We start from the raw sequence: 26,334 nt of genomic DNA, 5'->3' as shown, positions 1-26,334 counted from the left end.
ATTTTTCATTTTTGAATTAGGGTTTGCTAGGGTTACACATTTTTCTTATAAAAGGGGTTGTAACCTAATGTTTATGCAGCTTTTTATCAATAATATTCAGACTTTGTCTATTTCTCTTGTGGATTCAAGAACTGTTCGTGGCTTGCTACGAGTACCTATCATTCATTTGATTAGTATGCAACTAATCTCTTTGTTAATTCTGCTTCTTTTGGCCTTGGTAGCCAAAATATTAGTCTGGAAAACCAAAATATCGTCACAGTCTCGTCTGGTGGGGTTTAAAGTAAAACCTTTGGAAAGCTTCTGGGCTTTGATTGGATAACTTGTAACTGCAGGGTGTTAACTGTGGTTGACCTTGATTTGCCTAAAGACTAAAGCGGCAGATCTGAATATCTGATCCAGGTGATTATTTTGATTTGCCTTAAACCCAGAAATGCTATTAGCAAAGAAGTGCACAAAGAAGACAACAAAGATCCTACTAGGCATTGCGGGTCCTACCATGTGGCCCCCACTTCTCCACTTGCTCCGTTTCCCGTTCAAATTACTCCTCAAAATTTGACCGCCAATTACTTTTCCAAATTTTAAAATCCCCAATTTTCTTTCATAAAATTTCACTGTCATTACTTCTTTCTTTCTCTCTCTCTCTCTCCCTTTTCAAGATGGATACCTGAAATTTGAATGAATGGGTGACGATGAAAGAAGAAGATCAAAATATTCAAAACCCACAAGAAGACTCCCTATGGGAGGTAAGAACCCTCAACCTCCTCCACGACTCCAAGATCAACAAACCCCTCTCTCTCTCTCTCTCTCTCTCTCTCTCTCTCTCTCTCTCTCTCTCTCTCTCTCTCTCTCTCTCTCTCTCTCTCTCTCTCTCTCTCTCTCTCTCTCTCTCTCTCTCTCTCTCTCTCTCTCTCTCTCCTTCCTTCCTTTTATGCATCTAGCATGACAAATTTCCTTAACTTCTCCTCTAGATTTGGCAAATAGCTAAATTAAAGAAAACAAAGGAAGCACAAGGTGCGATGGATGAGGAAGAGACCAATGGCGATTCCACAAGCAATTCTTGAGCTTCAAGACCCATCCATGAGAGAATTTACTCTCCGCAGCCTCAACAATTTTCTCATTTGGTTTTTTTTTTGTTGATAAATGTGTCATTTTATAACCAATCAAACTGAAAAAATACAGGGTGCAAAACCCACTATACAGACTGTTTTACACAAAAGAAAAGTATCCTACTACAAGCTCCCAAACAACTATACTAACTCCTTGTTAGAGATTTACAGATCCAAGAATTCTAGTAGAGATGTTCCAATGAGCACATAGTCTCATTTGGGTTTGGTAGAGTCATATTTTTTGCCTCTGAGTTTCTTGTTTACTTAGTTCAATTTTTAGATTTTCCATGCAAGTATCGGGGACCTACGTTATGGGTCTGATGCAATTTTTGATTTTCTCAGCCAAGTGCGGTTCCAGCAAAAGGAAAATCTGTTGTATTTTGTGTTCTTGCGTGATGATAATGGAATTTGTTAGATTTTGTTTTCTCGGTCAAGTGCGGATCCTGTTTGAAATTCACACCTGTCCTATGTTTTTTTTTTGTAATTTGTCACACTTTTCATGCTTGAACGCAAGTCTGCATATGTTTTCTCAATGAGAGGGAAGCTAACTGATTTCATGTAGGAAGTTGATAGTAATGCAAAAGGAAAAACTTAATTTTTTTTTTCTTTTTCTTTTTTAATTTTGTTTGAGCCATCATAGGTAGAGGTGCGCAATCCTCCATTGTAGGAAAGCAATCACCATTAAAGCCTAAGCACTACCGAGACAATACCAGGCGTCTCGTAGCCATTGAGAGAGAGCCGAGAGTAATCGTGGAGGGAGAGTCTTTTAGTGGTGATTCTTTTGATATCGGTGCTCTTTTTGTTGATTTAATAATTGAGCCACCAATAGCAGAGCCACCGATGTCGATGCGTGCACACATGCATCCTGAGAGGACCACTCCTCTCGGTCCAATAGTTTTACCAACCGAGACGGTGGAAGCACGTAATGCTTTCACCATTAAACCTGGTACGCATAATGCCCTTCCCTTGTTTCATGGGAAGGAGAATGAGGATCCGTATGAGCACGTCCGTCATTTTGAGGGGTTGGTGCGCACCCTGGCCACCACTACTCAATGGGAGAATGCTTGCCTTAAGCTTTTCCCAGCCTCGCTCAGGGACAATGCAGATAAGTGGCTGCGGATGCAGAAGCCACAATCTCTCAGGACGTGGGCTGCTGTCCGAGATTTATTTTACAAGAAATATTTCTCGGAAAGTAAATCGAAGTACTTGACTCGCCAAGTCCAATCGTATAAGCAGAAAGAGGGCGAGTCATTTTTAAGGTGCTGGGAGCGGTTCAAGGACTTGCTGTTGTCCTTACCGCATCATGGTTTCGTGAAACACCAGTTGGTGTCATTTTTCTATTTGGGCTTGAATGTTGCTACGGTCCAACAAATGGAGTACCTCTGTAAAGAGGAGGATTTTCTAGATAAGTCCCCAGACGATGCGTGGGACTTTCTCGAAGAGTTGGCCGAGAAGCACCGAAGTTGGGAACCTTCCAACCTCGGTGATAGGGCCATGGCTGCACAGGGACCCAGTGGGTCTGGCATTTTTCCTTCTAGTGTGCGAGAGCACAATGTCCAGTCTCAGCTGGACAAGATGGCTAAACAATTAGAGGACTTGAAGCTTAAGCAAGTCCATCTGGCGAATGAGGTGAGAGTCGAAGAGGTGTGTGCGTTATGTGAGTGTCCGGGGCATCTTGTCACTGCTTGCCCCGCATTTCCCATTGTCAAAGACGCATACCATAGTAACCAGGCTGAGGTGAACGCGCTTAACCAGCGTTGGGATCCTTATTCAAATACCTACAATTCAGGGTGGGCCCAAAATTCACTTTTGAGTTGGAGGGATCAAAAAGCCCCGGTGCAACCCCAAGCACCACCTCAGCTGCAAGTTCAGCAGTTCCGGCCTCCTCAAGGCCAAATGACCCAGTTTCGTTACCCACCTCAGCAGCAGCAGGGGTTCGGTCCTTCATCTTTTGGACCACCCCCAGGCATAAACCATCCCCCGCGGGATAAGCAGACTGATGAGATGATGAAGGCTCTCATGCAGTCTCAGTTAAGCTTCACTGAACAAACCAAACAGGCAATTGGTGACATTAGGACCCAATTGACCCAGTTGACGGCGCAGTTGGACAAGTCCAACAGGAGAAGGGAAAGTTTCCTTCTTAACCTTTAGTCAATGCCGCTGGTACCCATTATGTGGGCGATTCTTCTGGCCCAAGTAATCCGAATCTCAGTCTGGAAGATGCTAAGGCGATCACCACTCTCAGAAGTGGGAAGGTGATTGACAAAGATTTGCCCCCAAAGCAGAAATCGGTGCCACCCCCGGTGCCGGTAGCTATTCCAGCAGTCGTTCCAGACTTGGGAAGTGTTCCTGAGGTAGAGAAAGAGGTGGAGTCTCCTGAAGTGGTGGTGCCTGCAACTGCGGTCCCCGTGACTCCAACGCCACCCGTCGCTCCATATCCAAATCGCTTGGTGGCGAAGCCTAAGGTCAATGTGAACTTTCAAATGCTTGAATTATTCAAGAAAGTTCAGTTTCCTATTTCTTTGATGGAAGCCATTGACGCAATTCCTCAGTTTGCTAAGGTCTTGAAGGATCTGTGCACGTCGAAGCGGAGAACCAAGAGTCAGGACAAAGTGCTTCTGACGGAGCAAGTGAGCTCCATTCTCCAAACTGAGATCCCCACCAAGTGTAAGGACCCTGGTTGTCCCACCATCCCTATAGCGATCGTAGGCCAAAAGTTTGATAAGGCTTTACTGGATTTAGGAGCGAGTGTCAACCTGCTCCCCTATTCGGTATACTTGAAGCTTGGCTTAGGCGATTTGAAAGCCACACCGGTCACGCTACAGTTGGCTGACCGGAGTGTGAGAATTCCAAAAGGGGTGGTGGAGGATGTTCTAATTCAAGTGGACGAGTTTCTTTTTCCAGTCGACTTCATTGTCCTGGATACTTGTCCAATACCGGAGGTCTTTGAGAAGACTCCTATCATCCTTGGCCGTCCTTTTCTTGCCACCTCCAGTGCTGTTATGAATTGCAAAACTGGTCAAGTCCAATTGTCGTTTGGGGATTTGAAAATGGAGGTGGATGTTTTCAACGTGGATAGTCGGGTAGAGGATGATGAGGAGGTATATGAGGTGAGTTTGACCGACACGCTAGTGCAAGAGCATGTCGATAGTGTGTTGAATAAGGATCCTCTGGAGATAGCCTTAACCGCCGAAGAGGCGTCATTTTTAGATTCTCCAGAGGTAGGGAGTTTAATGGAGATGCTTGCAGTAAAGGATGTATGTGGCGCCGCTTGGAACCTAGTTCCTGAGCCGCTAGGTGCCCCATTTCCTAAAGTTCTCCCATCGTCAGTCCAGCCGCCTAAACCTGAATTAAAGCCTCTGCCGGACACGCTTAAGTATGCCTTCCTTAAAGGCGATGATACTTTTCCGGTAGTGATTTCCTTATCCCTCAAGGAGGATCAAGAGGCTAAGTTGCTTGCCTTGTTGAGAAAGCACGTGGGTGCAATAGGCTGGACAATAGCGGATTTACAAGGAATTAGTCCAACAGTGTGTACACACCACATTTTTCTAGATGAGGATGTGAAGCCTTTTAGGCAACCTCAGCGTCGTCTGAACCCCAATATGAAAGAGGTGGTTCGAGCTGAGGTGCTGAAACTTTTAGATACGGGTATTATTTACCCGATAGCCCATAGTGAGTGGGTAAGCCTAGTGCAGGTGGTGCCTAAGAAGGCAGGAGTGACCGTCGTGAGAAACGGCGAGGGCGAGCTAGTGCCAACCCGTGTTCAAACCGGGTGGCGAGTTTGCATCGATTACCGGAAGCTCAATGCGAGCACCCGGAAAGACCATTTCCCTCTCCCATTCATTGATCAAATTCTGGAGAGAGTGGCTGGCCGGGCATTTTATTGCTTCCTGGATGGGTACTCTGGCTACAATCAAATTGAGGTAGCCATGGAGGATCAGGAGAAGACCACCTTCACGTGCCCGTATGGTACGTTTGCCTACCGTCGCATGCCCTTTGGCTTGTGCAATGCTCCCGGAACCTTTTCAAGGTGCATGATGGGAATTTTTAGCGACATGGTAGAGAAGATCGTGGAGGCGTTTATGGATGACTTTTCAGTTTTCGGGGATTCGTTTGACGAATGCCTCGAGAACTTAGGAAAGGTCTTGCAACGGTGCGAGGAGAAGCAGCTTGTGCTTAACTGGGAGAAGTGCCACTTCATGGTGACCCAAGGGATTGTGTTAGAACACATTGTCTCATCCAAGGGTATTGAGGTGGATAAGGCGAAGATTGATTTGATCGCAAATCTTCCCACTCCAAAGTCTGTAAAAGACATTCGATCTTTCCTCGGTCACGCCGGTTTCTATAGGTGTTTCATTAAGGGATTCAGTGCTATCTCCCGGCCGTTGTGTCATTTGCTGTCAAAAGACACCCCATTTGTGTGGTCTAAGTCGTGTGAGGAGGCATTCCAGACATTGAAGCAGAGTCTCACTACTCCGCCAATTGTTCAGCCTCCGGATTGGAGTTTGCCCTTTGAGTTGATGTGTGACGCCTCTGACTATGCAGTCGGAGCGGTTTCAGGGCAGAGGCGAGGAAAAGAGCCCTGCGTCGTTTACTACGCGAGCAAGACATTGAATGAGGCACAGATGAACTACACCACTACCGAGAAGGAATTGCTCGCGGTGGTATTTGCCTTAGACAAGTTCCGGTCCTACTTGGTGGGTTCGCAGATTGTGGTGTATACCGATCATGCGGCATTGAAGTATCTGATGACCAAGCAGGATGCGAAGGCTCGCCTTATCCGATGGATTCTTTTGCTGCAAGAATTCCCCCTTGTGATTAAGGATAAGAAAGGGGTTGAGAATGTAGTGGCCGACCACCTGTCTCGTCTGGAGTTTGAGGACCCCACCTCTCATCTCCCCATTGTGGATTCTTTCCCTGACGAGCAGTTGTTCGCTGCTAATGTGTGCCCATGGTTTGCAGATATCGCCAATTATTTGGTGACTGGGCAAATTCCACCCCATTGGTCCACAGCTGAGAAGCAGCGATTTTTGAGAGAGGTCCGGCAATATATTTATGATGATCCATATGTGTTCAAGTATTGCGCGGACCAGATAGTGCGTCGGTGTGTCCTCGAAACTGATCAAAGGGAAATTTTAGAGTTTTGTCACACCGAGGCGTGCGGAGGTCATTTCTCCGCAAAGAAAACCGCCGCCAAGGTCAGTGAGTGTGGTTTCTTTTGGCCGAGTCTTTTTAAGGATGCGTACGTCTTTTGTAAGTCGTGTGACCGGTGTCAGAAATTAGGCAAGGTTGGCCCGTGGAATATGATGCCCCTACAGAACATTTTTGTGATAGAGGTCTTCGATTGTTGGGGTATTGATTTCATGGGCCCATTTCCGGTGTCATACGGTTATGAGTACATCCTCTTGGCGGTGGATTATGTTTCCAAGTGGATTAAGACAATTCCCACTAAGACCAGCGATTCTAAGGTCGTGCTAGAGTTCTTGCGAACTAACATTTTGTCAAGATTTGGCATGCCACGTGCCATTATCTCTGATCAGGGCACACATTTTTGCAATAGGTCTTTTGGGGCATTAATGAGCAAGTATGGCATCTCTCACAAGGTGTCTACTGCCTATCACCCTCAAACAAACGGTCAGGCTGAGCTAGCAAATCGCGAGATTAAAGGGATTCTAGAGAAGACCGTGAACCCGAATAGGAAGGATTGGTCACTTCGGTTGACCGATGCCTTGTGGGCCTACCGCACTGCTTACAAGACCGTGTTAGGTGCTTCACCCTATCGGCTCGTTTGTGGTAAGGCCTGCCACTTGCCCGTTGAGATGGAGCATAAGGCCTATTGGGCCATTAAAACGCTAAATGCGCGTTTACCTGAGGCGGGTGCCCATAGGAAGCTCCAGTTGTGTGAGCTCGAGGAAATTAGGAATGACGCGTATGAGAGTGCGAGTATTTATAAGGCTAAGGTTAAGGCATATCATGATAGAAACATTCAGCGCAAAACCTTTACTATTGGTCAGAAAGTGTTACTGTATAACTCGCGCCTTCATTTATTTCCCGGTAAGTTAAGGTCCCGGTGGGACGGTCCCTACGTTGTGCATAAGGTTTATCCGAATGGGTCGATAGATGTTTGTGACCCTAAGAATGGTAATGTTTCCAAGGTTAATGGGCAGCGTCTAAAACCATTTTTGGAATATGTAGAAGTAGGTGAACCAGATGAGGTGTTGGTCGATCCTGTTTATTCGGATGACCTTGTTGTGTAGCCGTTGGGCTACGTTCTGACGGGTAGCTTTCGCGTACCACTGTCTTCACTAAGAAGTGGACCCGGCCCCTAGCAATAGGGGTACCCTTCATTGACTTGGGTTTTGGGAACAATCTTTGTACACTTGTTCTTTTATTTATTGTTAATCTTAAAATCCAAAAAAAAAACAAAAGGAAATTGGAAAAGGAAAAAAATTAGCATAATGGTCTGGTATAGCCGTCTGGTCGAAGCTATGTATGTCGTACTTAGGAGGTTGGGTCTGGCGGCAGGCGCGTAGTTAGCAACGAGAATTCTGTCTGAACCATCTGACTTTAATGTTCAAACTCTGTGGAGATTGCTTTACAAACGAAGTGGTGGGTAAGGAATCTGGAAGCCCCAGAGGGAGTGACAGCCTATTAGATGATGGTACCACTTCTCAAGATATCGTTGAATCCTATGCATATTGTCCTTCCAACAAATAGGGAAACACAGTCTTTGGCCAGAGAGAAAAGTAGTACCCGTGTCTTTCGCGTAAAGAAAGTGGATGGTTTAATTTTTTGTCTTTCATTTTATTTCTTGCCTTCTTTATTTCTTTTAGTTATTTTTATTGCTGTTTTGGAGGCTAACATTTTGCAGGTTGTTCGATCCAAGTTGGGGGGTCTCCCTCTCTCTATAGTTTACTCTGCTTAGCCTCTCCTTTTCGAGGTAATATCTCTCCTCTCTTTTATGTTTCTATCCTATCTTTATTTTTTATGCTCTCAATGCGGACATTGAATAGTTCCAGTTGGGGGGGGAGATCATTTTGTTCATTATTTTGTTAAAAAATTGAAAAAATAAAAAAAATGGTGGAATTCTTTTTGCATGAGACTGAAAGGGGTTGAGATTGACCCTTCATTGATTGAGTTGAAAATGTGATAGTCATTGTTTGATTATATTGTGGTGGCATTGTAGTTCTTTTTACTAGCTTGTCGCGAAGAATTTGTCATGGCATTTTTTTTAGCACATTTGCACTTCACATCTGTTTGGGCTTTGGTTGCTTGTGAGCTGTGACTTGATTATTCTTGATGGCTTGTTTAGTGAAAACTTATGCCCCATATGAGTTTAGAGCCTTATCTTTTCTTGGAGTGGTGTCAAATAAACTCTTGTTTGTCATGAAAAAAGTAAATTCGTTGTTGATCTCATTATTTTTGTCGTCAAGTGTTGGAAATGTTTTGAATTGCCTACTTATCTCTTGGATTTGGAAAGTTGCATGGTTGTGTTGCCAATTGGAGAGGATTATAGGTCATCTTTGCTATTTAGAGCCGGTTCGTTTCTTCATTCACACATTTATCACTTATGAACCAATTTGAGCCTCATGCATACATCCTTTTTCTTGTTGAGCTCCACCATCTATATTGTGTCTTGAGAATGGTTAGTTAATGATGTGAAGATGAATTTTTGAGAAGGGGATGAGTAGAGTTGTGAATTGAGTTTTGATTGACTGGTGATCTTTTCCATTCAAAAAAAAAAAAAGAGAAGAGAAAAAGAAAAAAAGAAAAAAAAAGGGAAGACACCATATTATTGTGGAAAGGAGAAATTCTTGTTTTAAATGTGGGAAAGAAAGGTAGGAAAGAGAGATGTGGCGGAGTTGAAAAAAAAAGAAGAGAAGAAAACGAGGGAACGCATCATTATATTTGTCCTATGTGAGTTGTGGTTAGTTTATTCTCAGACACTTGAATGTTTTACCCTAACCTTGAAATACTTTCTTTTACCTAACGTTATAACCAGAATGAAAGTCCTATTTGATCCTAGGGGCAATGGGCTGTGAATTGGTGGATAGAGAGAGTTTCCAATACTTGGCATTCTGTTCATGAGATTGTGTGTCCACTTTGTAAAGCCTTCTTTTCGTGTCAACTTATGCAGGATACTTTGCTTTCATTTACATAATTTCCGCCTGCATATATTGAGAGTAATATGCACCTTGTTTTGAGTGATTTCATTTGTTGAGTGCATGACACAGTGAGATTTGAAGTCGAGACTCGGTCCAGAGAGAACTTTTGGTTATTTTTCACTTGTGACCGAAGCCCTTGTTCACACACGCTGAGTATAGGTGCCATGACTTATGTTTTTGACTTGATAGTATCTAGAACTGCTTATGCCTGTTATCTCCTTACGATGGCTTCATGTTCTTTGTTTGGGTATCATTAAGCTGTCTTACGGTTTTCAAATTTCATGTGAAAGGATTCTTAGTGTTTTGTGGGTAATCACTATTGAAAACCCTCACGAGACTTCACTCGTCCTACCGGGGCCGTCTAGGGGTTTAAAAGAACTATCTTTTTTTTAATTTGTTTTCTTTAGTTGCATTTTGTTTTCTTTGCTCGAGACTAGCAAAGTGTAAGTTGGGGAGTGTGATAGGAGCGTAAATGTTCTCATTAACGCTTCCTAATTTATCTTTGTTAAGTCTTTTTAATATTGTTACTCGGAATTTTAATACTTAATTTTTATATTGTAGGTATTTGGACAATTTGATACAAAAAGTGCGAAGTTGGAATTCTGAATGGTGCTCAAAGTTGGCTTGGTTGAGTTTAATCCGAAGTGCAAAATGAAATATTGATTTACAACTCAATTGGCCTAGGAATTATTGTACTGTTCACTGAAAGTAAGAGAATAGGACGTGGACTTTTGTTTACCACGTGGGCCCGTTGGTTCACAATTTATTTTTACTAAGTGATGGGCCAAGGAAGAAAGGGGCCACGGCTGGGAATTAAAAAAAAGAAAAAAGAAAAAAGAAAAAAAAAACAAGGGTTTCGGAAGATGAGATCAGCAGCTTATAAAAGCTGCATCATTCTTTTAATTCCAAAAAGATAGAAAACGGAGAAAAAGGGTTTCGGACGAAACAGGAAAAACAAGAAAAAAAGCTGCTGCTTCTGACTGCCGTGGAACATAATTAAGGGAGGCGATCGGTTTCGGCACTGGGGCTCCCATCTTTTGGTTCGCATTTTGTTCATTTTTCTTCTGTGTATTTTTCCTTTTCAAGTTTTGTTTAGATCTTCGCACTCCGGTAATTCGTATTGATTTCTGTTTTTTTTATTAAAGTTGTTCATTGATCCTTATTTAACTTAGATCTTTTATTTATTTTTTTACTTCCAGTGAAAAGCATGATGCAAGTTAAGGTTTATTTTACTTTTTGTTTAATAATGTGTGAGTAGTCTTATAGGTAGGGTCGCGGGGTGATTAGCATACCGTAGCTAATTCGGGCACTGCTCCTTTTATCAAACTATTAAATTAAACGATTTTCGATTGAAAAATACTTTCTGCGGACGAATCCGGGCATCGTCGGAGCCCATGTGAACGGGGGTATGGGGGTCCAAAACTCATTCTTCGCTGCGCATGGGTATACGACGACCATAGGGTCTCGCATCTTGCGGGGTATCTTTTTCAATCTAAAATTAAACGTTTTTAAGAACTCCAAACAGAGCAGGTTAACCCGGATTAGTTACAAGTGCTATGAACCTACGATTTTACCTCCTTTTAATTTTCTTAAAAAGCACATTCAATTTTCCTGTTTTAGTTAATCTCTCAATCAAATCGGAAAATGGTGGCTACCTAAGAGCCCATTAAACTAGTTAAGCCCGAGTTTTAAGTTAGCACACATCACCGTCTCTGTGGATTCGATTCCGGACTTACCGGATATTGTGCTACGTCGGTTTCAGCCCTACGCTTGGGGCAACCCATTAATTTAGGACTAGGAATCGGTCAAGCACTATATATCCTGACCAAAAGCCCTATGAACAAAAACGAGAAACACATTGAACTGTTCGAGGCTCGACTTGGTAAAAGACTCATTCAAGTTTGATTTAGATACTAAACGAACCGAACTTGAGCCTCAATTTAGGCTTGTTAAATAAATGAACTAAACCTGGACCTAACAATATTTGGCTCGATTAGGCTCGCAAACCTCGACTAGGCAAGCTCAGGTAGTCCAATTTTCCTTGAGCTCAAGCTCGACTGGAATTCATTTAAAAACTTGACAAACGAAGCCAAACATTCTAAAACTCAGCTTGATTTGGCTCGTTTGCAACCCCAATAACAAGTAGTTTTCAAAAATCCAAAACACGCTCAATAATCGGAAACAATGGATGTGAAGTTAACTTAGCTAACAAACCAATATGAAAAATGGCAGTGATGTCTTCAATTGGAAATTGAAACTGGAAACAAGCATTAAAACCACAGCATTGCCTTTAGGAAGCAACAGTTAGACTTTCTGAATTGATAATGCAGACAAAAGAGTTTCCTGCAAATCTATTTGGGCAAAATTCAATGCCTTGGTGTACAGAAGCTATGTGATATCTAACCTCTTCAGCTTGACATTTCAACAAGCAACTTATGCACATACATTGACAACTTATAAAAATGTAATCTGCAAATGCTTCATCAAGATAACTAAATTCACATATACACTACAATTTCTCTAAACAATAAATCAGGAAATTAAGACTATTCCGTAAAATATAAGGCAACTGATTTCAGAAAAATCAAATAAATTTTAACATATGGAATAAAATGAAGAATGAAAATTTGGGCAAAATGAGTCATTTTCCGTTGTCAAGCTTGGGAATGCAGTTCCAGATCTCCCTTTGTAGACGAACGACCGTGGCAATGTTGTCGAGAGAGGGACGCCCAGAGAGAGAGAGAGGATGAGTGGCAGTGGGTGGCGTCGTTTGTGAGGGACAAGCCAGAAGTGGTGACGGTGTTGGTCGGGGATAAGCTAAAAGTAGTGGCAGTGGGTGGCGTTGGTGGTATTTGGGAGAGAGAGGTATGAACCTTTGAAAAAAATGGCCGGGAATCGCTGAGGAGGTTGAGGGTTGTTTCCTCCCATGGGTAGTCTTCTTGTGGGTACAGCTTTGTTCTCTTTACAACTTAAAAAGAATTTTTCAAAAAATTCCCCCTAGATTTCCCCTACTTTCAACATTTCTTTCTCTATCTCTCTCCACTTATTACCCCTACTATTTTTCAAAAGACTTTTCAAATTCCAATCCAAACAAAGCAGAATCTTTTTTCGCCGTCACTCATTCATCCAAATTTCAGGTATCCATCTTGATGAGAGAGAGAGAGAGATAGAGAGAGAGAGAGAGAGAGAGAGAGAGAAGTAGCGGCAGTGAAGTTTTATGAAGGAAAATTGGGGATTTCAAAATTTAGGAAAGTAATTGGCGGTCAAATTTTGGATGTAATTTGAACGAGAAATGGAGCAAGTGGAGAAGTGGGGGCCACATGGTAGGACCCACAGTGCCAAGTAGGATCTTTGTTGTCTTCTTTGTGCACTTCTTTACTAATAGCATTAGCATTTCTGAGAGCAAGTTTATCAGTCGGGAGTTATACTACCTCGTAAATAGTTCACAATTTTATTTTATCTATCAATTTTTTCTTTCACAACTACATTAATACTATTTATTTTACCTAACATCAATTAAAATATATATTTTATTCCCTCCTTTCACCAAAACCCAATTTGCAAATTGGGAGAGAGAGAGAGAAAGGAGAGGAAAAAGAATAGAAAATTGAAAAGCTGATGAACAGTGTCACGGTACCTTTACCGACAACTGTTCATGGATGTTTTTTATCTTCCCACTTAGAGAATCTGGTGCAGCTACTTTTTAGACTTTTTCCTAGTCAAAGTATCTAATTTTGCATTTTGGCTGTGCTGGTGTTGATGCTCTGAAGGTGATTATTTTCCCTCTTTACTTCCTGACCTTCTTCTTCCCTTGGGCGATGGAAACAAAGACGGATGCTCTGTGTTTTTTCCGATTTGTTCCACTTCGAGCTGCGCGTCGCAGCGTGAGGCACAGCGTTTGGCGTCGGGAGAGTCGACTTTGGCTTCGACTCGTATCGGCTCACCGGAGAAGATGAACAGTTCAAAACAGCACGTGGGTGAGAATAGATCTCACTCGCGGAAATCCGGCGGTACATGTGGGCTATCGCGGCGGCGTCGTATCTTCTTTGGTCAGGTACCGTTGGCTTCGTCTCGGCACACTTTTATTGATAAAGCACACAAACGATTACAATACTCTCACACGTCTCTCGAAGAATTAGTTTCTGACGACTAGTATACTGATCAAAATTGGTAAATTAAACATCACCTAAAACATGATCAAAAAAATAAAAAAAACATCGCCAAACACGAGAAGGAGACCATCACATAGACGTGTTTGATTATTCTTGCGGCTTATTCCCTAGAAATAAGTACTAAAATATCGTATTTATTTCTGTACAGAAACAGATCTTGATTACGCAATGTTGATTACTTTCACTAAAATACTCATTTGATCTTTGTTACTTTTTTTGAGAGTTCACATCACTTTAAATTACCTATATTTTTCAATTTATACTAATACTTTATGGGATTTTGAATTTTTTAAAATAAAATTAATTAAAATTTATCATATAAGATCCATGTTGTATATGCTAACTACTATTAATTAAAAACTTACAAAATCTCATCCAATTATGATAGAACGAGAGAGAACCAAATTAGGTCGGAGGGAATTGATTATAAAAAATAAAATAAAAAAGCCAAATAAGTAAGCACCTAACTATTTTTTCTTATCGTAAATGTATTTCACATATTTATGAGAAAACTAACGAATCACTAATAAGCTTAATCACATAATCGTTCAATAATAGGGTACGTTTGATATTTATAATAAAGATTGAGTAAAGAATTAGGGTTTTCTTTTCTTTGACTCCTTTTCTTTTATCTTGTGAGTTCAATATCACTGGCCGACCGGCGTCAATTCTCCTTTCCTATATTAGAATGTTTCGTCCATTCTTGTCTTGTCATTTTATAATACAATCATTTGTTGAATTGACTTAGTCTTGGAAATTACAAAAAATATTATTTGTCTTACCTCAGCAATACCATTGCAACCTATGGCTATAAGACCCTTCTCTTTGATCACCTATATATATACGAGTATAACATATGATCTCATACATACATTCCACAAGAATTTTTATTCCAACCAAAGGATGAAGGCACTGCATTTCATCTGCATACTCTTCTGTTTCCAACATTTAGCTTTCTTCCCCATAGCTAGTACTGCAAACCAGATCGATAACCTTATAAAGTTGATCACCAAGTCTAGGAAATCTGAAAATCCTCCGGCGAATGTCGAGAATCAATTAGGGATGATGGAAGCTGACAAGATTGATTTTTTACCAGGACAACCTCAGGGAGTGGACTTTGATCAGTATGCAGGTTATGTGACAGTCAATCAAACGGCTGGAAGAGCACTTTTCTATTACTTTGTCGAGTCACCAAATAACTCTGTTACTAATCCATTTGTTCTGTGGCTCAATGGAGGTAATTCAGTTCCTAACTTAATTTCTTCTATTGTTGGCTGAACAAAATAGCACTGACTCTCTCTCTACCAACTATTGCTCTACCGTTGAACCTAAGTAACATAATGCCTTGAAATTGGCTTTCCAAATGTTCCAATTTATTAAAATCTGTGGTGCGAAGATTGAGAACATAAATACTGAGCGCGGATTGAGCGCGGAAGCTGAGGGCTCCACTGAAAGATTATGTGACTAAGGTTGAACCAGTCAAACAGCAAAAAATGAGGATCGTGTATGGCTATCGCTGGCGGCGCAACGCAGATCTGTCGCCCTCTCTAACTAGAGCCCCCAATCCAAATACTAGTGGAGCTAATTGCAAACACTTTGCACCTTAATCACCTAAATAAATTCCTTTCTTCGCCGTTACAAAAAAGTAAAAGAAAAAGAAAAAGAAAGACTCTTTCAGTCTTGTTACGAGATAGGAGTAGTTTATGTAGCCGTGTTATCTAGATTGATAAACAATAGCATTTTATTTTCAGGCCCGGGTTGCTCATCCTTGGGATATGGAGCCATGGAGGAATTGGGACCCTTCAGAGTCAACAGCGACGGAAAAACACTCTTCAGAAATGAGTACTCTTGGAACAATGGTAATTCTAATCTCTCTATCTCTCTCACTATAAAGACAGACTAAGACGAAGACGAAACAAAGCATTTTCCTTCACCAACCCAAAACATGGGTGAACATTATCTATTTCGTATGGGCTCCACACGCAGTCCTGCTTTGATGATCAAAACTTACATTTTGCATGTGCGAATTAATTTTGGTTATTCTTGCAAAAATTAAACTCAGTTTGATACGAGTAAGTGCTTGATATGAACATCCAATTTTTGGTCTAAATTTCTAGACTAAAATGTCGAAACATGACTAGGGTTTCTAACCAAACACTTCTTGATATGAGGTTGAGTTAATATTTAAACGGATTGGTTAAAAAAAACTAAGTTGTACATAATGCTTGGCTCTGATCAGTGAAGTGAGGCTTAATGTGGGTTCCATACAAAGCGCATAGTGTTCGCATACTTTTTAATTGGTTGAACAAAATAAATAATTGCACCGAAGACGAAGCTAACATTAGCAAAATGTTGGCAGTGGCAAACGTGATTTTCCTAGAGTCCCCTGCTGGAGTGGGATTTTCATATTCGAACACATCCTCTGACTACAAGACCGTTGGTGACCAGAGGACGGCTGAAGACTCATATGTCTTTCTTATAAATTGGTTAGAGAAGTTTCCTCAATACAAAAGTCGGGATTTTTACATTACTGGAGAGAGCTACGCTGGACATTATGTGCCTCAACTTGCTTACACCATCCTCTCAAATAACAAGATCACAAATCAAACAGTCATTAACCTCAAAGGAATTGCTGTAAGTTCTCCAATCCCATGTGCTCATGGTTTTGAAATATGATAAAATAATTTGTGCTCAATTTGTAGTATACTTGTAGTGTACTTGTACAACCCACTATTCAACTTGTCCCTGATGCCAAAAATCAAGGTCTAATTCCGATCGCTATGTAGAGTAATAGAGTATATAACCCTTTTTTTTGTCCTATAATACCTTTATGCCCCGATCTACCGGTGATGCCATTGCTCAGGTGCCAAAACTGTTTTTAACCAATCCATGAGGACCATGACCACAACACCCTGTACTTGTTACATATCGTTCAATACTTGCGTACCACGACATTCTCTATCCCGGAATCCTCGAATGCTGTTGTCTACCAGTGCCCTTCAATTATGTAGTCGTGCCTCATTTATTTGTAAATTGGATATTCTCACCACAAAGGTCATGCTACTAGATTAACCTAGGGGCCGGACAAATACTTTTGGAATCACAGCTCCCTACTCTCTTTCCAATCCTCTACACTCTACGTAGGGATGAAAATTTCACCCAAAACTAATGGGCGCTCGATGTCTCGAACTGCTCTGTTCCTATAAGGGTTTCTTTCTAGAAATTTCTTACACATGGGGCGTTTTTTTGTTTTAAAATCAAACTACGTGTCCAGTTTAGGTTTGGATTTGGTATAAAGTACCTAAACTGAATTCAAAACTGAGCCGAACGCAAGACCATCAAAATAATACTCTGCTTACCAAAGACCTTTTTCTTTTCTTTTTTTATCGGCCAACAAGACCTTGTTAACCAATGGGTATAGGAGTTGATATATGCATATCCGGAATCAGAATTCATTTTCCAAGCTTCAATAGTGTAAATCAAAGGCAGTCGGGTCGCGCTGTTGACTTAGGCATGATGTTATTGCAGGTTGATCTTTTCCAAGTTTCAGCATATAGTTTTTTCCCCTTTTTCTTGCGTTGTTCACATTTATAAATTACTAATATCTTGGGTACCGTGCGATGAGAAACAGAACTCCGTATGGCGTATGGGATGATTATGGTACACAAAAACCATACTTATCGTGTATCAATATAGGTTATGGTGCAATTTAAGACTTCGAGTTTGGGTGTGATAGTAGCAAAACCTGGACCAAACCAACTGGTTGCGATCCCTCATTTTATTGATTCATTGGGTGTGGTTAATTAATTCGCATACATGCTTTAACATATCATACTACTTCTTTATGTATACATTTCTTCTATGTAACTAGCACATTCATTTTAAATATGATTGTGCAGATTGGGAATCCTTATATAGATGATAGTACAACTGGCAAGGGGATTTATGACTATTACTGGACACATGCCCTGATCTCTGATGAAACCCATGCTGGTATAACCAGGCATTGTGACTTTGTTAGCGGGAATTTTAGCAGAACGTGCAAACTATATCGAAACCAAGCATTCGTGGAGCATGGAAAACTTGATCTTTATGACATTTATGCCCCACTTTGCAATTCTTCAGCTCCAAAAACTCCTTCTCCTGGCTCTGTAAGCCTCCTATTCACTTACACTCTTTTTTTCTTCCATTATTATTTTTTTTTTTGGTTATACAGTTGTTTAGTTTTTATATTTTATTTTTTTGAAGAAAAGGCAAGAACGTTTACTACTATTATACAAACAATAACCAAAAATGCTATTAGTATTAGATAAAAGGATTAAAATGTACTTTAGTCTCTCTCTCAGCTGCAAAACAACATCCAGACAGTCAACATATAGATACAGAACTTTGCAATGTTTTTGAATATGGGGCGGATCTATAAGTACAAGAAAAATAAAATGATAGGGTATAGGTGAAGTGGAGATGTTAAGCAAGAATATTATTAAATTAATCTCTTAGTAAATCTGTAGTTCAAACAAAATGGAGAAAAAAATCCACTGGTCGGGATTATTATGTTTTTGTTAGTCTCAATTATCACCCATAATCCGCTAACTCAAACTAGTGCTCTAAAACAAGGAATTAATGGGCTATTAATCGCTGGCGGGGCCTATCCAATTAGGTCCGACTAACGATTAATCGCCAATTACTGATTGATATGCACCGATAAATCGCTTAAAGGTGGCCGACCACCCTACTAGCGCCTAGCGACTTTTAGGACTTTAGAACATTGATGCAAACAAAGAATGAGTGAAACCACCACCTAGTTATGACACTTTCAAAAATTGAAAAGTTTTCTCCATGAACGTAAACATCTTTTTTCCAAATGGTCACTAATAATCACTTTATTCTAAAATGCTGAACTATCACCAAATCGGACCAAAGTTACATGAGAGATCCCAATGCCATGACTTAGTCCATGACAAAATTAAGAAACCATTTTCAGGAAGTAATATACGAAAGGAATTAGAAATTGGATGCCAAAGATCACAAAAAGAAGAATTTTAGTCAATTGAGCGGCAAAATTGACGTTTTTATATAAACAGGTCAACAACTTTGATCCGTGCTCCAATATTTATGTTGCATCCTACTTGAATTTACCAGAAGTGCAAAAAGCTCTTCACACCAGAAATACAACTTGGTCACCTTGCAGGTATATTTTCTTCTTTGATTACATCATACATCCATAATCTATATATGTTGTTGCAATTTACTTGTGCTTCGTAGATGATGATGAAGTCCACGTGATTTGTATGCAGCAACATTGGATGGACGGATAGACCATCAACAATTCTACCAACAATCAAGCAGCTGATAGACAGCGGCCTTAGATTATGGGTATATAGGTCAGTCGATGTTTTGTAATTGCAACTCATAACAAACTTACTGAAAAAAAAATACAAGGGAATTATTCAACTGAATTACCGCTAGTGCTAACAAAGTGGTGAGTTTGACAGTTTCGATCTATTGATCAGATAAAACACAAGTATTTTATATTCTAGGCAGGGTCCGGCACATGCACACCGAAAGTAGCTAGGTTTTTGCATAGTCATGATCAAAATTCAAAAAGTACCTTGAGGCAAGTAGATCGGTATCGTAGCTAGCTAGTTCACGAAACTCCAGTGTACACTGGATGGTGAGAGTGGATATTCTGTATCAGTGCATGCACTATGCCATGGACTTTTTCATGTATCATACCGTAACTGAAAAATACTAATCCTCCTCATAAACTTGCAGCGGCGACAATGACGGACGGATCCCAGTAACAGCCTCTAGGTACTCAATCAACACCTTAAAACTTGCAGTGAAGAATGCGTGGCGAGCATGGTACTCTAATAGTGATCAGGTAATAGATTGTGTCTTTTGAACCACTTGCCAAAAATTGTCAAAATCAAACTGTGGGAACGGCTCACCGAAACGTAAACTCCATTTGTCGCTCAAACTTGCAACATATATCAGTATTCAATACTTTTGATCTCCAATACCTTTGATCTGAAAGACATACACTAGTAGTTGAGTCAAAGTACCATATCATCAGTAGAGCAACGTTGGTCATTTTCTAAAAATCATTTTCCTCTTATATCGTGTTGCCAGGACGTTGGCGGATATGTGGTTGAGTATGAAGGTTTGGTACTAACTACGGTGAGGGGAGCTGGGCATCATGTTCCAAGCAACCAACCAGATAGATCTCTAACCATGATCTCATCTTTCCTTCGAGGCACACTTCCTCCTTCCTCTTAAAACGACAATTAACATATAAAAATCTGCAGTGGACATTTAATTTGAACCGCTTGGTTGAGATGGAAGAAGAGGAGATTGCTGATAGGGAGGAAGCTTTGAAGAATTGCATTGAGGTAGAAGAGGGTGAAGTTTCTGATGTGGAAGATGATGCTTCCCTTTCGCTGGAGTTTTAGGTTCCCTTTTTTCGTTTGCCTTGCGGTTTTGCTTAGGTTTTTTTGTGGTTTGGTGTTTGGCTTTCCAGTTTGTTCGGTTTTTCTATCTGGTGTTTTGGTTTTTGGTGTTGGCGTTTGCGTTTTGGTGCTTTGGGTTAGTTTGGTGCTTTGGGGTTTTGTTGTCTTGTTAGGCGTTGTTTGTGCTGTCTCTTTGGGGTTTTGGCGCTTCGGTTGGTGTCTTGCCTTCCTTTCGGTCTCGGGTGGCTTCGTGCCGGTGTGCCCTTGATCCATTCAATCTTTTATAAAAATTAATAAATCTTTTTTGCTGATCAAAAAAAAAAAAAAAATGTAGTGGACTTTTTTTTTTTTTGATAATCAATGTAGTGGACTTTTGAGAACCAACATTTCCCCTAGTGCAATCAAAATCAGTTTGCTTGATGATCACCACAATCACCTCTGAAGCATATGAAGAGATGGGAAATATGTATCCGAGGACCAAGACATGCATTTAAATTAAACATGTACGTACGTCGTTTCTGTTGTTTTGATTGGCTTTCTGTTACTTTTTTATTGTTTGATTAGTTATGATCTTGTTGCTTAAAAAAATAAAACGGAATGATTGCTCAATATTGAACAAGCCTTGTTCAGACACTCGCAATAAAGGTGGATATGATTGAAGGAGAGATTATTTTAGGAGGACAATTATTAGTTGTTTGATTTGTTTAGTTTTGGATATATGGGAGGGGTGGATAAAGAGCTCTCTCTCTCTCTCTCTCTCTCTCTCTCTCTCTCTCTCTCTCTTGAGAAATTACCTAATTTATTTTGATTCGCTTAAGAAAAATTCACTAATTCTAAAAGATCACAATAATTAATCTGATCAATAGGAAAAAAACTGAATGACAAGGGCTTCTTCGAGAAAACATAAACTCTCCTAATGCAGCAAAATTCTCAGTTGAACTCTCATCCTCTTGTTTTTTATAACAAGCCTAACAACTAATCTATCTATACTGTATACTATAAAAATGTTTATAGTTACCTAAAATAAAACGAAGTTCTCTCATCAACCTGTCACTTCTATATGGAATTTCCTCATTTTTCCTCATTTTATTCATTATTCTACACTTTTACAAAACGTAAAATATTTATTTTATTTTGCTCGTAAAGAAAACTAATTTCAATCAATAACATAACAAATACTCCTTGAAACCTATCTTTTTCTTTCTTTCTTTTTTTATTATTTATTGGTGGGGAATTTTCTTAGTTATTTTGAGAGAAAATGGAGTAAATTCCAAGAGCCATAATGCGCCGATCCACTGATGTACTGGACAAGCGGAAAAAAGTTCTCACCGATATTTTTTTCCGTCCTCGTGCATCGAACGGGCAAAGCTGCTACTAAAACAACGTAATGCAATGTAAAACAATAACAGAGACAGCATTGCTTTAATTTCAAACGTACGTACTTTGATTACATTTTCCTCTTCTCTTTCACACACTTCAGAGGCCAAGCATCGGGTTTTGGATACAATAGTGCAAAAAATATTGGTTCGAAAAGATAACAAATCAAAGTAGTAAAATTACTGTTTTTTAGTAAGGAGGAGGAAGTGTGCCTTGAAGGAAAGATGAAATCATGTTTAGAGCTCTCTGTGGTTGATAGCTGGGAACTGTATGCCCAGCTCCCCTCACTGTAGTTAGCACCAATCCCTTGTACCCTACCACATACCCTCCAACCTGTCATCACAAATACAACCAGAGAATGTTACTCCGTAATTTTAAGAGCATCTCTAGCAACTTGTCCAAGTTATTTTACCTTTTTGAAAAATATATGCTCTTTCGCTTGCAGCATATATCGTTAAAATGTCCATAAATAGCAAGCGTTACTCTACTGATGTAACTCTTAACATCAATTTTCTACTATCGGATCAGAGGTACCGGTCCTACCAGACATCAATACTCGGAGGTAGTGATGTGGTAAGTTTGCATGGGTTGCAAAAATAGTACTACTACTACAACACATGGCTCTGCTAACATTTGATAAGATTTTTGGCTCACCACCAATGGCGTTTATGCATTAATTGGTGAGCAATTGCGCGCCAAATGTTGGCTTTTGTAATGTTTGTCAACAGGTTCAAAAGAAACTATGTATATTACCTCTTCGTTGGAGTACCACGGTCGCCATGCAGTCTCCACCGGAAGTTTAAAGGTGTTGATAGAGTACCTAGAGGATGTAATCGGAACCCGCCCGTCTATATCACCGCTGCAATTGTTGAAGTGGCCGGAATAATATTTTTCAGTTATACATGGAAAAGGTTGTGGCATTGTGTAATGATACTACATTATATATATATATATATATATATATATATATATATATATATATATATATATAGGAATTTTCAAGTGAGGGATCTCTCATTTTGTTAAAATGAGGGACTTTCATTTCCCGATCAAATTTTGAAAATCCGAACCGTTCAATGTGTGCAGAACGTAATTTTAAGGGTTCCCGCTTGAAATTAGCAAAAAAAATGACCGGAAAGGGTGTCATCCGAGCAGTTTTTTTGAACCGTTCAATGAAAACTGCTCGGATGAAGCCCTTCCCGGTCATTTTTTTTGCTGATTTCTCACAAGGACCCTTAAAATCACGTTCTGATCACTTTGAGCGGCTCGGATCATCGAAATTCAATCGGGAAGAGGAGTCCCTCATTTTAATAAAATGAGGGATCCCTCACCGGAACTCTCCTTTCCCGAGCGAATTACGATGATCCGAGCCGCTCAAAGTGATCAGAACGTGATTTTAAGGGTACCCGCGAAAAATCAGCAAAAAAAATATCGGGAAGGGCTTGATCCAAACGGTTTTTTATTGAACAGTTTAGTAAAAAATTGCTCGGATCAAGTCCTTCCCAATCATTTTTTTTGATGATTTTTCACAAGATACCCTTAAAATCATGTTCTAAACACATTGAGCGGCTCGGATCGTCGCAATTCACTCGAGAAAGGGGAGTCCCGCACGGTAAGGCCGTGCGGGATCCCTCATTGGATCCTAAATATGTGTGTGTGTGTGTGTGTGTGTGTGTGTGTGTGTGTGTGTGTGTGTGTATATATATATATATATATATATATATATATATATCTCACCCTAGATATTTTTTCAAAAAGTATCATATGGGTCAAGTTAGATAATTTATCTTACCTGTAGGATATTTTTTAAAATCTGAACCATTAAAAATATATTTGCACAGCTAGGATTGAGCCCTACGCATTGCTACAGGGCCCTCGGTTCCCAAGTGGTGAGGGTTTTATCCGTCGCTCGTAAGTATCACTCTTATAATAGAAAGCGTTGCTTCATACCCTTCATTTGTGTTGCCGGCCGTCCGGATTATTATACCATAAGGAGAATTCAATGGAATTTCATCATTTGAGCACCAAATATTGTAGGAGTAATTTTTTTTTTATCTTTTCCTCAGTAGTAATTTTTCTTTTAAAAACTATATTGTACAAAATACATGGAATTTTTTTTGTTTCCAATAAGTTTGTTATCAGTTGGAACAAAACATCGACTGACCTATATACCCATAATCTAAGGCCGCTGTCTATCAGCTGCTTGATTGTTGGTAGAATCGTTGATGGGCTATCCGTCCATCCAAGGACATCACTGCATACAAAATCACGTGGAATTCATTATCATCAACGAAGCACAAGTGAAGCCATCCGTGCCGAGATGAACGGACCGGCACTTGCTTGGCAGGAGGGTGCTTGGCTTGGCAGCATCCCCGGGTATCAAAAAAGAAAATATACCTGCAAGCTGACCAAGTTGTATTGATGGTGTGAAGAGCTTTCTGCACTTCTGGTAAATTTAGGTAGGATGCCACATAGTAGTCGGAGCAGGGATCGAAGTCGTTGACCTATTCATAGGAGGATATGAAACCAATTTGGTGGTCATAGCGAGAAAATCAATCTTGCCCTTCAATCTTTATAAAATTTTTTCTTTTATGATCTTTTCTTTGTCCATATCTAATATCAAATCAAGAATCAAAATTTCTTTTCTAGAAATGTAGAAATTTAAGCAGTAGAGGCTAGAGAGTGAGTTAGTCGTGGGCAAGAGTCGAAACTCTTGATCCTAGACGACGAACTTAACCAAGCACCCAACCAACTTGGCGAGCTTATACAAGTTGAAATGTTTTGATGCATGGTGGATTTATTATGTCAATGAATAGGAGGCTTACAGAGCCAACGGGAGGTGGTTTCGGCGCAGAAGGGTCGCAAAGCGGGTAATAAATGTTGTAAATATCAATATCTCCAACCTCTGCATCTCCTTGGTCTTGATATTGATAGCACTGGCTTGTAAAATTACCATTAACATAGTCGCAATTCTCGGTTATACCGGCATGGGTTTCATCGGAGTTCAAGGCGTGCGTCCAGTAGTAGTCGTAGATCCCCTGGTTACTGGTGTTATCATCTATCCAAGCATTCCCAATCTGCACAATTATTTGAACCTAAATTGAGAGAGCAAGTTGTTTGATTAAATTTTGACCACCATAAACGCGAGTCATTGATCGATGAACTTACGGCAATTCCTTTGAGGTTAATGACGGTTTGATTTGTGATCTTGTTCTTTGAGAGGATGGTGTCAGCAAGTTGAGGCACGTAATGTCCACCGTAACTCTCTCCGGCAATGTAGAAATCTCGGCTTTTGTACTGAGGAAACCTCTCGAGCCAATTTACGAGAAAGGTGTACGAGTCTTCGGCCGTCCTCTTGTCACCGACCGTAGTGTAATCGGAGGATGTGTTGGAATATGAAAATCCCACTCCTGCTGGGGATTCTAGGAATATCACGTTTGCCACTGTCAAACATTTTCTCACGTTAGCTTCGTCTTCGAGTTTATACAGAGAGAGAGAGAGAGAGGATAATTTCATTTGAAATAATTACCATCGTTCCAGGCGTATTCATTTCTGAAGAGTGTTTTTCCATCGCTGTTGACTCTGAAGGGTCCCAGTTCTTCCATGGCTCCATATCCAAGGGATGAGCATCCTGGGCCTGGAAAACATTGTGATCGATTGTTTATCAATCTCGCTAAAGAACATGAGAAAAACTTGTTTCCGGCTGTTTACAGCACTCAATCGTGACCGTCCAAAAGTGTTTTTGACGGTCCGGATTTTAATGAAATTTTTTCGGAAAAGAGTTAATTGTGACCGGTCATAATTGAAAACGAATCTCAGCTATTGATTATGCGAATAGATGGTTGAGATTGGTTGGTGCTGATTGTTTACAGAACAGTCGGAAACAAGACAATCTCAAAGAACATATACGTATCCAAATTTAAATACGGTCAAGAGTAAATTAAGGAGAGAAATGATGGAAAAGCAAGGTACTGCTTATAGTGATGGCGATACAAAGATTTTTCTGATCAGTGGCATCGAGCGTTTTTCATTCAATATCTAGATGAAATCATTCATAGTAGGTTATTTTTTGAATTAAAGGTAATAGACTGTGAAAGAATGACCTGCTTCGTAAAATGAAAAATAAGTACTTATAAACTAAGAACCTTAGTGGAACGGGACCTATGTAAAGAGTTACGTCACTTGCTTTTTGTACAGAGAGCTATATCATGGGTATACGACAATATATGGTTAATTCTTCACTATCTTCGTCACTAGTTAATTTCGGGCCATAAAATTGAGTTAGGTACTGAATTATTTACATACCTCCATTGAGCCACAGGACAAGAGGATTGGTATCAGAGTTTTTCGGAGACTCGACAAAGTAATAGAAAAGTGCTCTTCCAGCCGCTGGATCCACCGTGACGTAGCCTGCATACTGATTAAAGTCCACTCCCTCGGGTTGTCCCGGTAGAGCATCGATCTTATCAGCGTCCATCGATCCTGATTGATTCCCTAGATACACGGGAGAGTACTCTTTGCTTGCGAACTCTATCGCAACCCGTGTCTCCGCATTCGGAGGGTTTTCAGATTTCCTGGACTTGATCAACTTGCTAAGGTTGTCACCCTGGTTTGCACTACTAACAATTGGAAAGAAAGCCAATTGCTGGAAACAGAGGAGCAGGCAAATGAATTGTGGTGCCTTCATCGTTTTAGTTGGAAATAGGAATTTTGGATTGAAGTTATTGTCCAATGCAATGTGGGACAACATATATATAAACCACCGTGCAAGCGCCGTATGAAGGATGGTAGGCTGGTTCATTTGAAGAGAATTTTTTTTATAATCAGATCTGAATCATGTCGTACATGAGCAGGCTTCGTAAGATCCAATTGAATAAGAGAAATTGAATAAACCGTTATCTATTTTTATCTTATTTAATTTAAGATATATAAATAGGGGTGATCAAGGAGAAGGATCGTATGGACATAAGCAAGGAAAGAGTAGTAGTCTTCGTGAAAATAAACTTTAAAATATACTCCGTATATGTTTATGACAGCTCAATTTCACTTAAACATTCCGACGCCC

The 26,334-nt window shown here is 40.2% G+C and overlaps 2 protein-coding genes across 7 annotated transcripts; one reads left to right on the top strand and one right to left on the bottom strand.

Annotated features, from left to right (window-relative positions):
• Positions 1 to 12,987: 12,987 nt before the first annotated feature.
• On the top strand, positions 12,988 to 20,521 carry LOC131333149 (serine carboxypeptidase 1-like). 5 transcript variants are annotated; one of them, XM_058367509.1, is made up of 9 exons: positions 13,008 to 13,325; positions 14,540 to 14,680; positions 15,195 to 15,302; positions 15,803 to 16,077; positions 17,343 to 17,594; positions 18,528 to 18,634; positions 18,741 to 18,827; positions 19,219 to 19,327; positions 19,576 to 20,521. In XM_058367509.1, the coding sequence occupies exons 1-9, from the start codon at positions 13,286 to 13,288 to the stop codon at positions 19,720 to 19,722; spliced, it is 1,266 nt and encodes a 421-aa protein (XP_058223492.1). In that variant the 5' UTR covers positions 13,008 to 13,285; the 3' UTR covers positions 19,723 to 20,521. The 5 variants fall into 5 exon arrangements, 4 of the variants coding, with proteins under 4 accessions (XP_058223494.1, XP_058223492.1, XP_058223493.1 ...); XR_009201738.1 differs by having other exon boundaries at positions 13,046 to 13,325; positions 14,231 to 14,680; positions 18,741 to 18,819; positions 19,576 to 19,616; XM_058367510.1 differs by having other exon boundaries at positions 13,046 to 13,325; positions 14,463 to 14,680.
• A 766-nt stretch (positions 20,522 to 21,287) lies between these two features.
• LOC131333028 (serine carboxypeptidase 1-like) lies at positions 21,288 to 25,986 on the bottom strand. Of its 2 annotated transcripts, XM_058367329.1 has the most exons (8): positions 25,575 to 25,986; positions 24,799 to 24,906; positions 24,438 to 24,712; positions 24,095 to 24,346; positions 23,667 to 23,773; positions 23,434 to 23,523; positions 22,023 to 22,128; positions 21,288 to 21,602 (listed from the first exon to the last, which is right to left on the bottom strand). In XM_058367329.1, exons 1-8 carry the CDS (start codon positions 25,954 to 25,956, stop codon positions 21,459 to 21,461), a joined length of 1,464 nt encoding a protein of 487 aa, XP_058223312.1. In that variant the 5' UTR covers positions 25,957 to 25,986; the 3' UTR covers positions 21,288 to 21,458. The 2 variants fall into 2 exon arrangements, with proteins under 2 accessions (XP_058223312.1, XP_058223311.1); XM_058367328.1 differs by lacking the exon at positions 22,023 to 22,128 and having other exon boundaries at positions 23,434 to 23,773.
• Positions 25,987 to 26,334: the final 348 nt, after the last annotated feature.

Source organism: Rhododendron vialii, chromosome 7a (assembly GCF_030253575.1).
Source record: "Rhododendron vialii isolate Sample 1 chromosome 7a, ASM3025357v1".
NCBI lineage: Eukaryota > Viridiplantae > Streptophyta > Magnoliopsida > Ericales > Ericaceae > Rhododendron > Rhododendron vialii.
The sequence above is the reverse complement of the archived record's forward strand: the minus strand, read 5'-3'. Positions and strand labels throughout refer to the sequence as shown.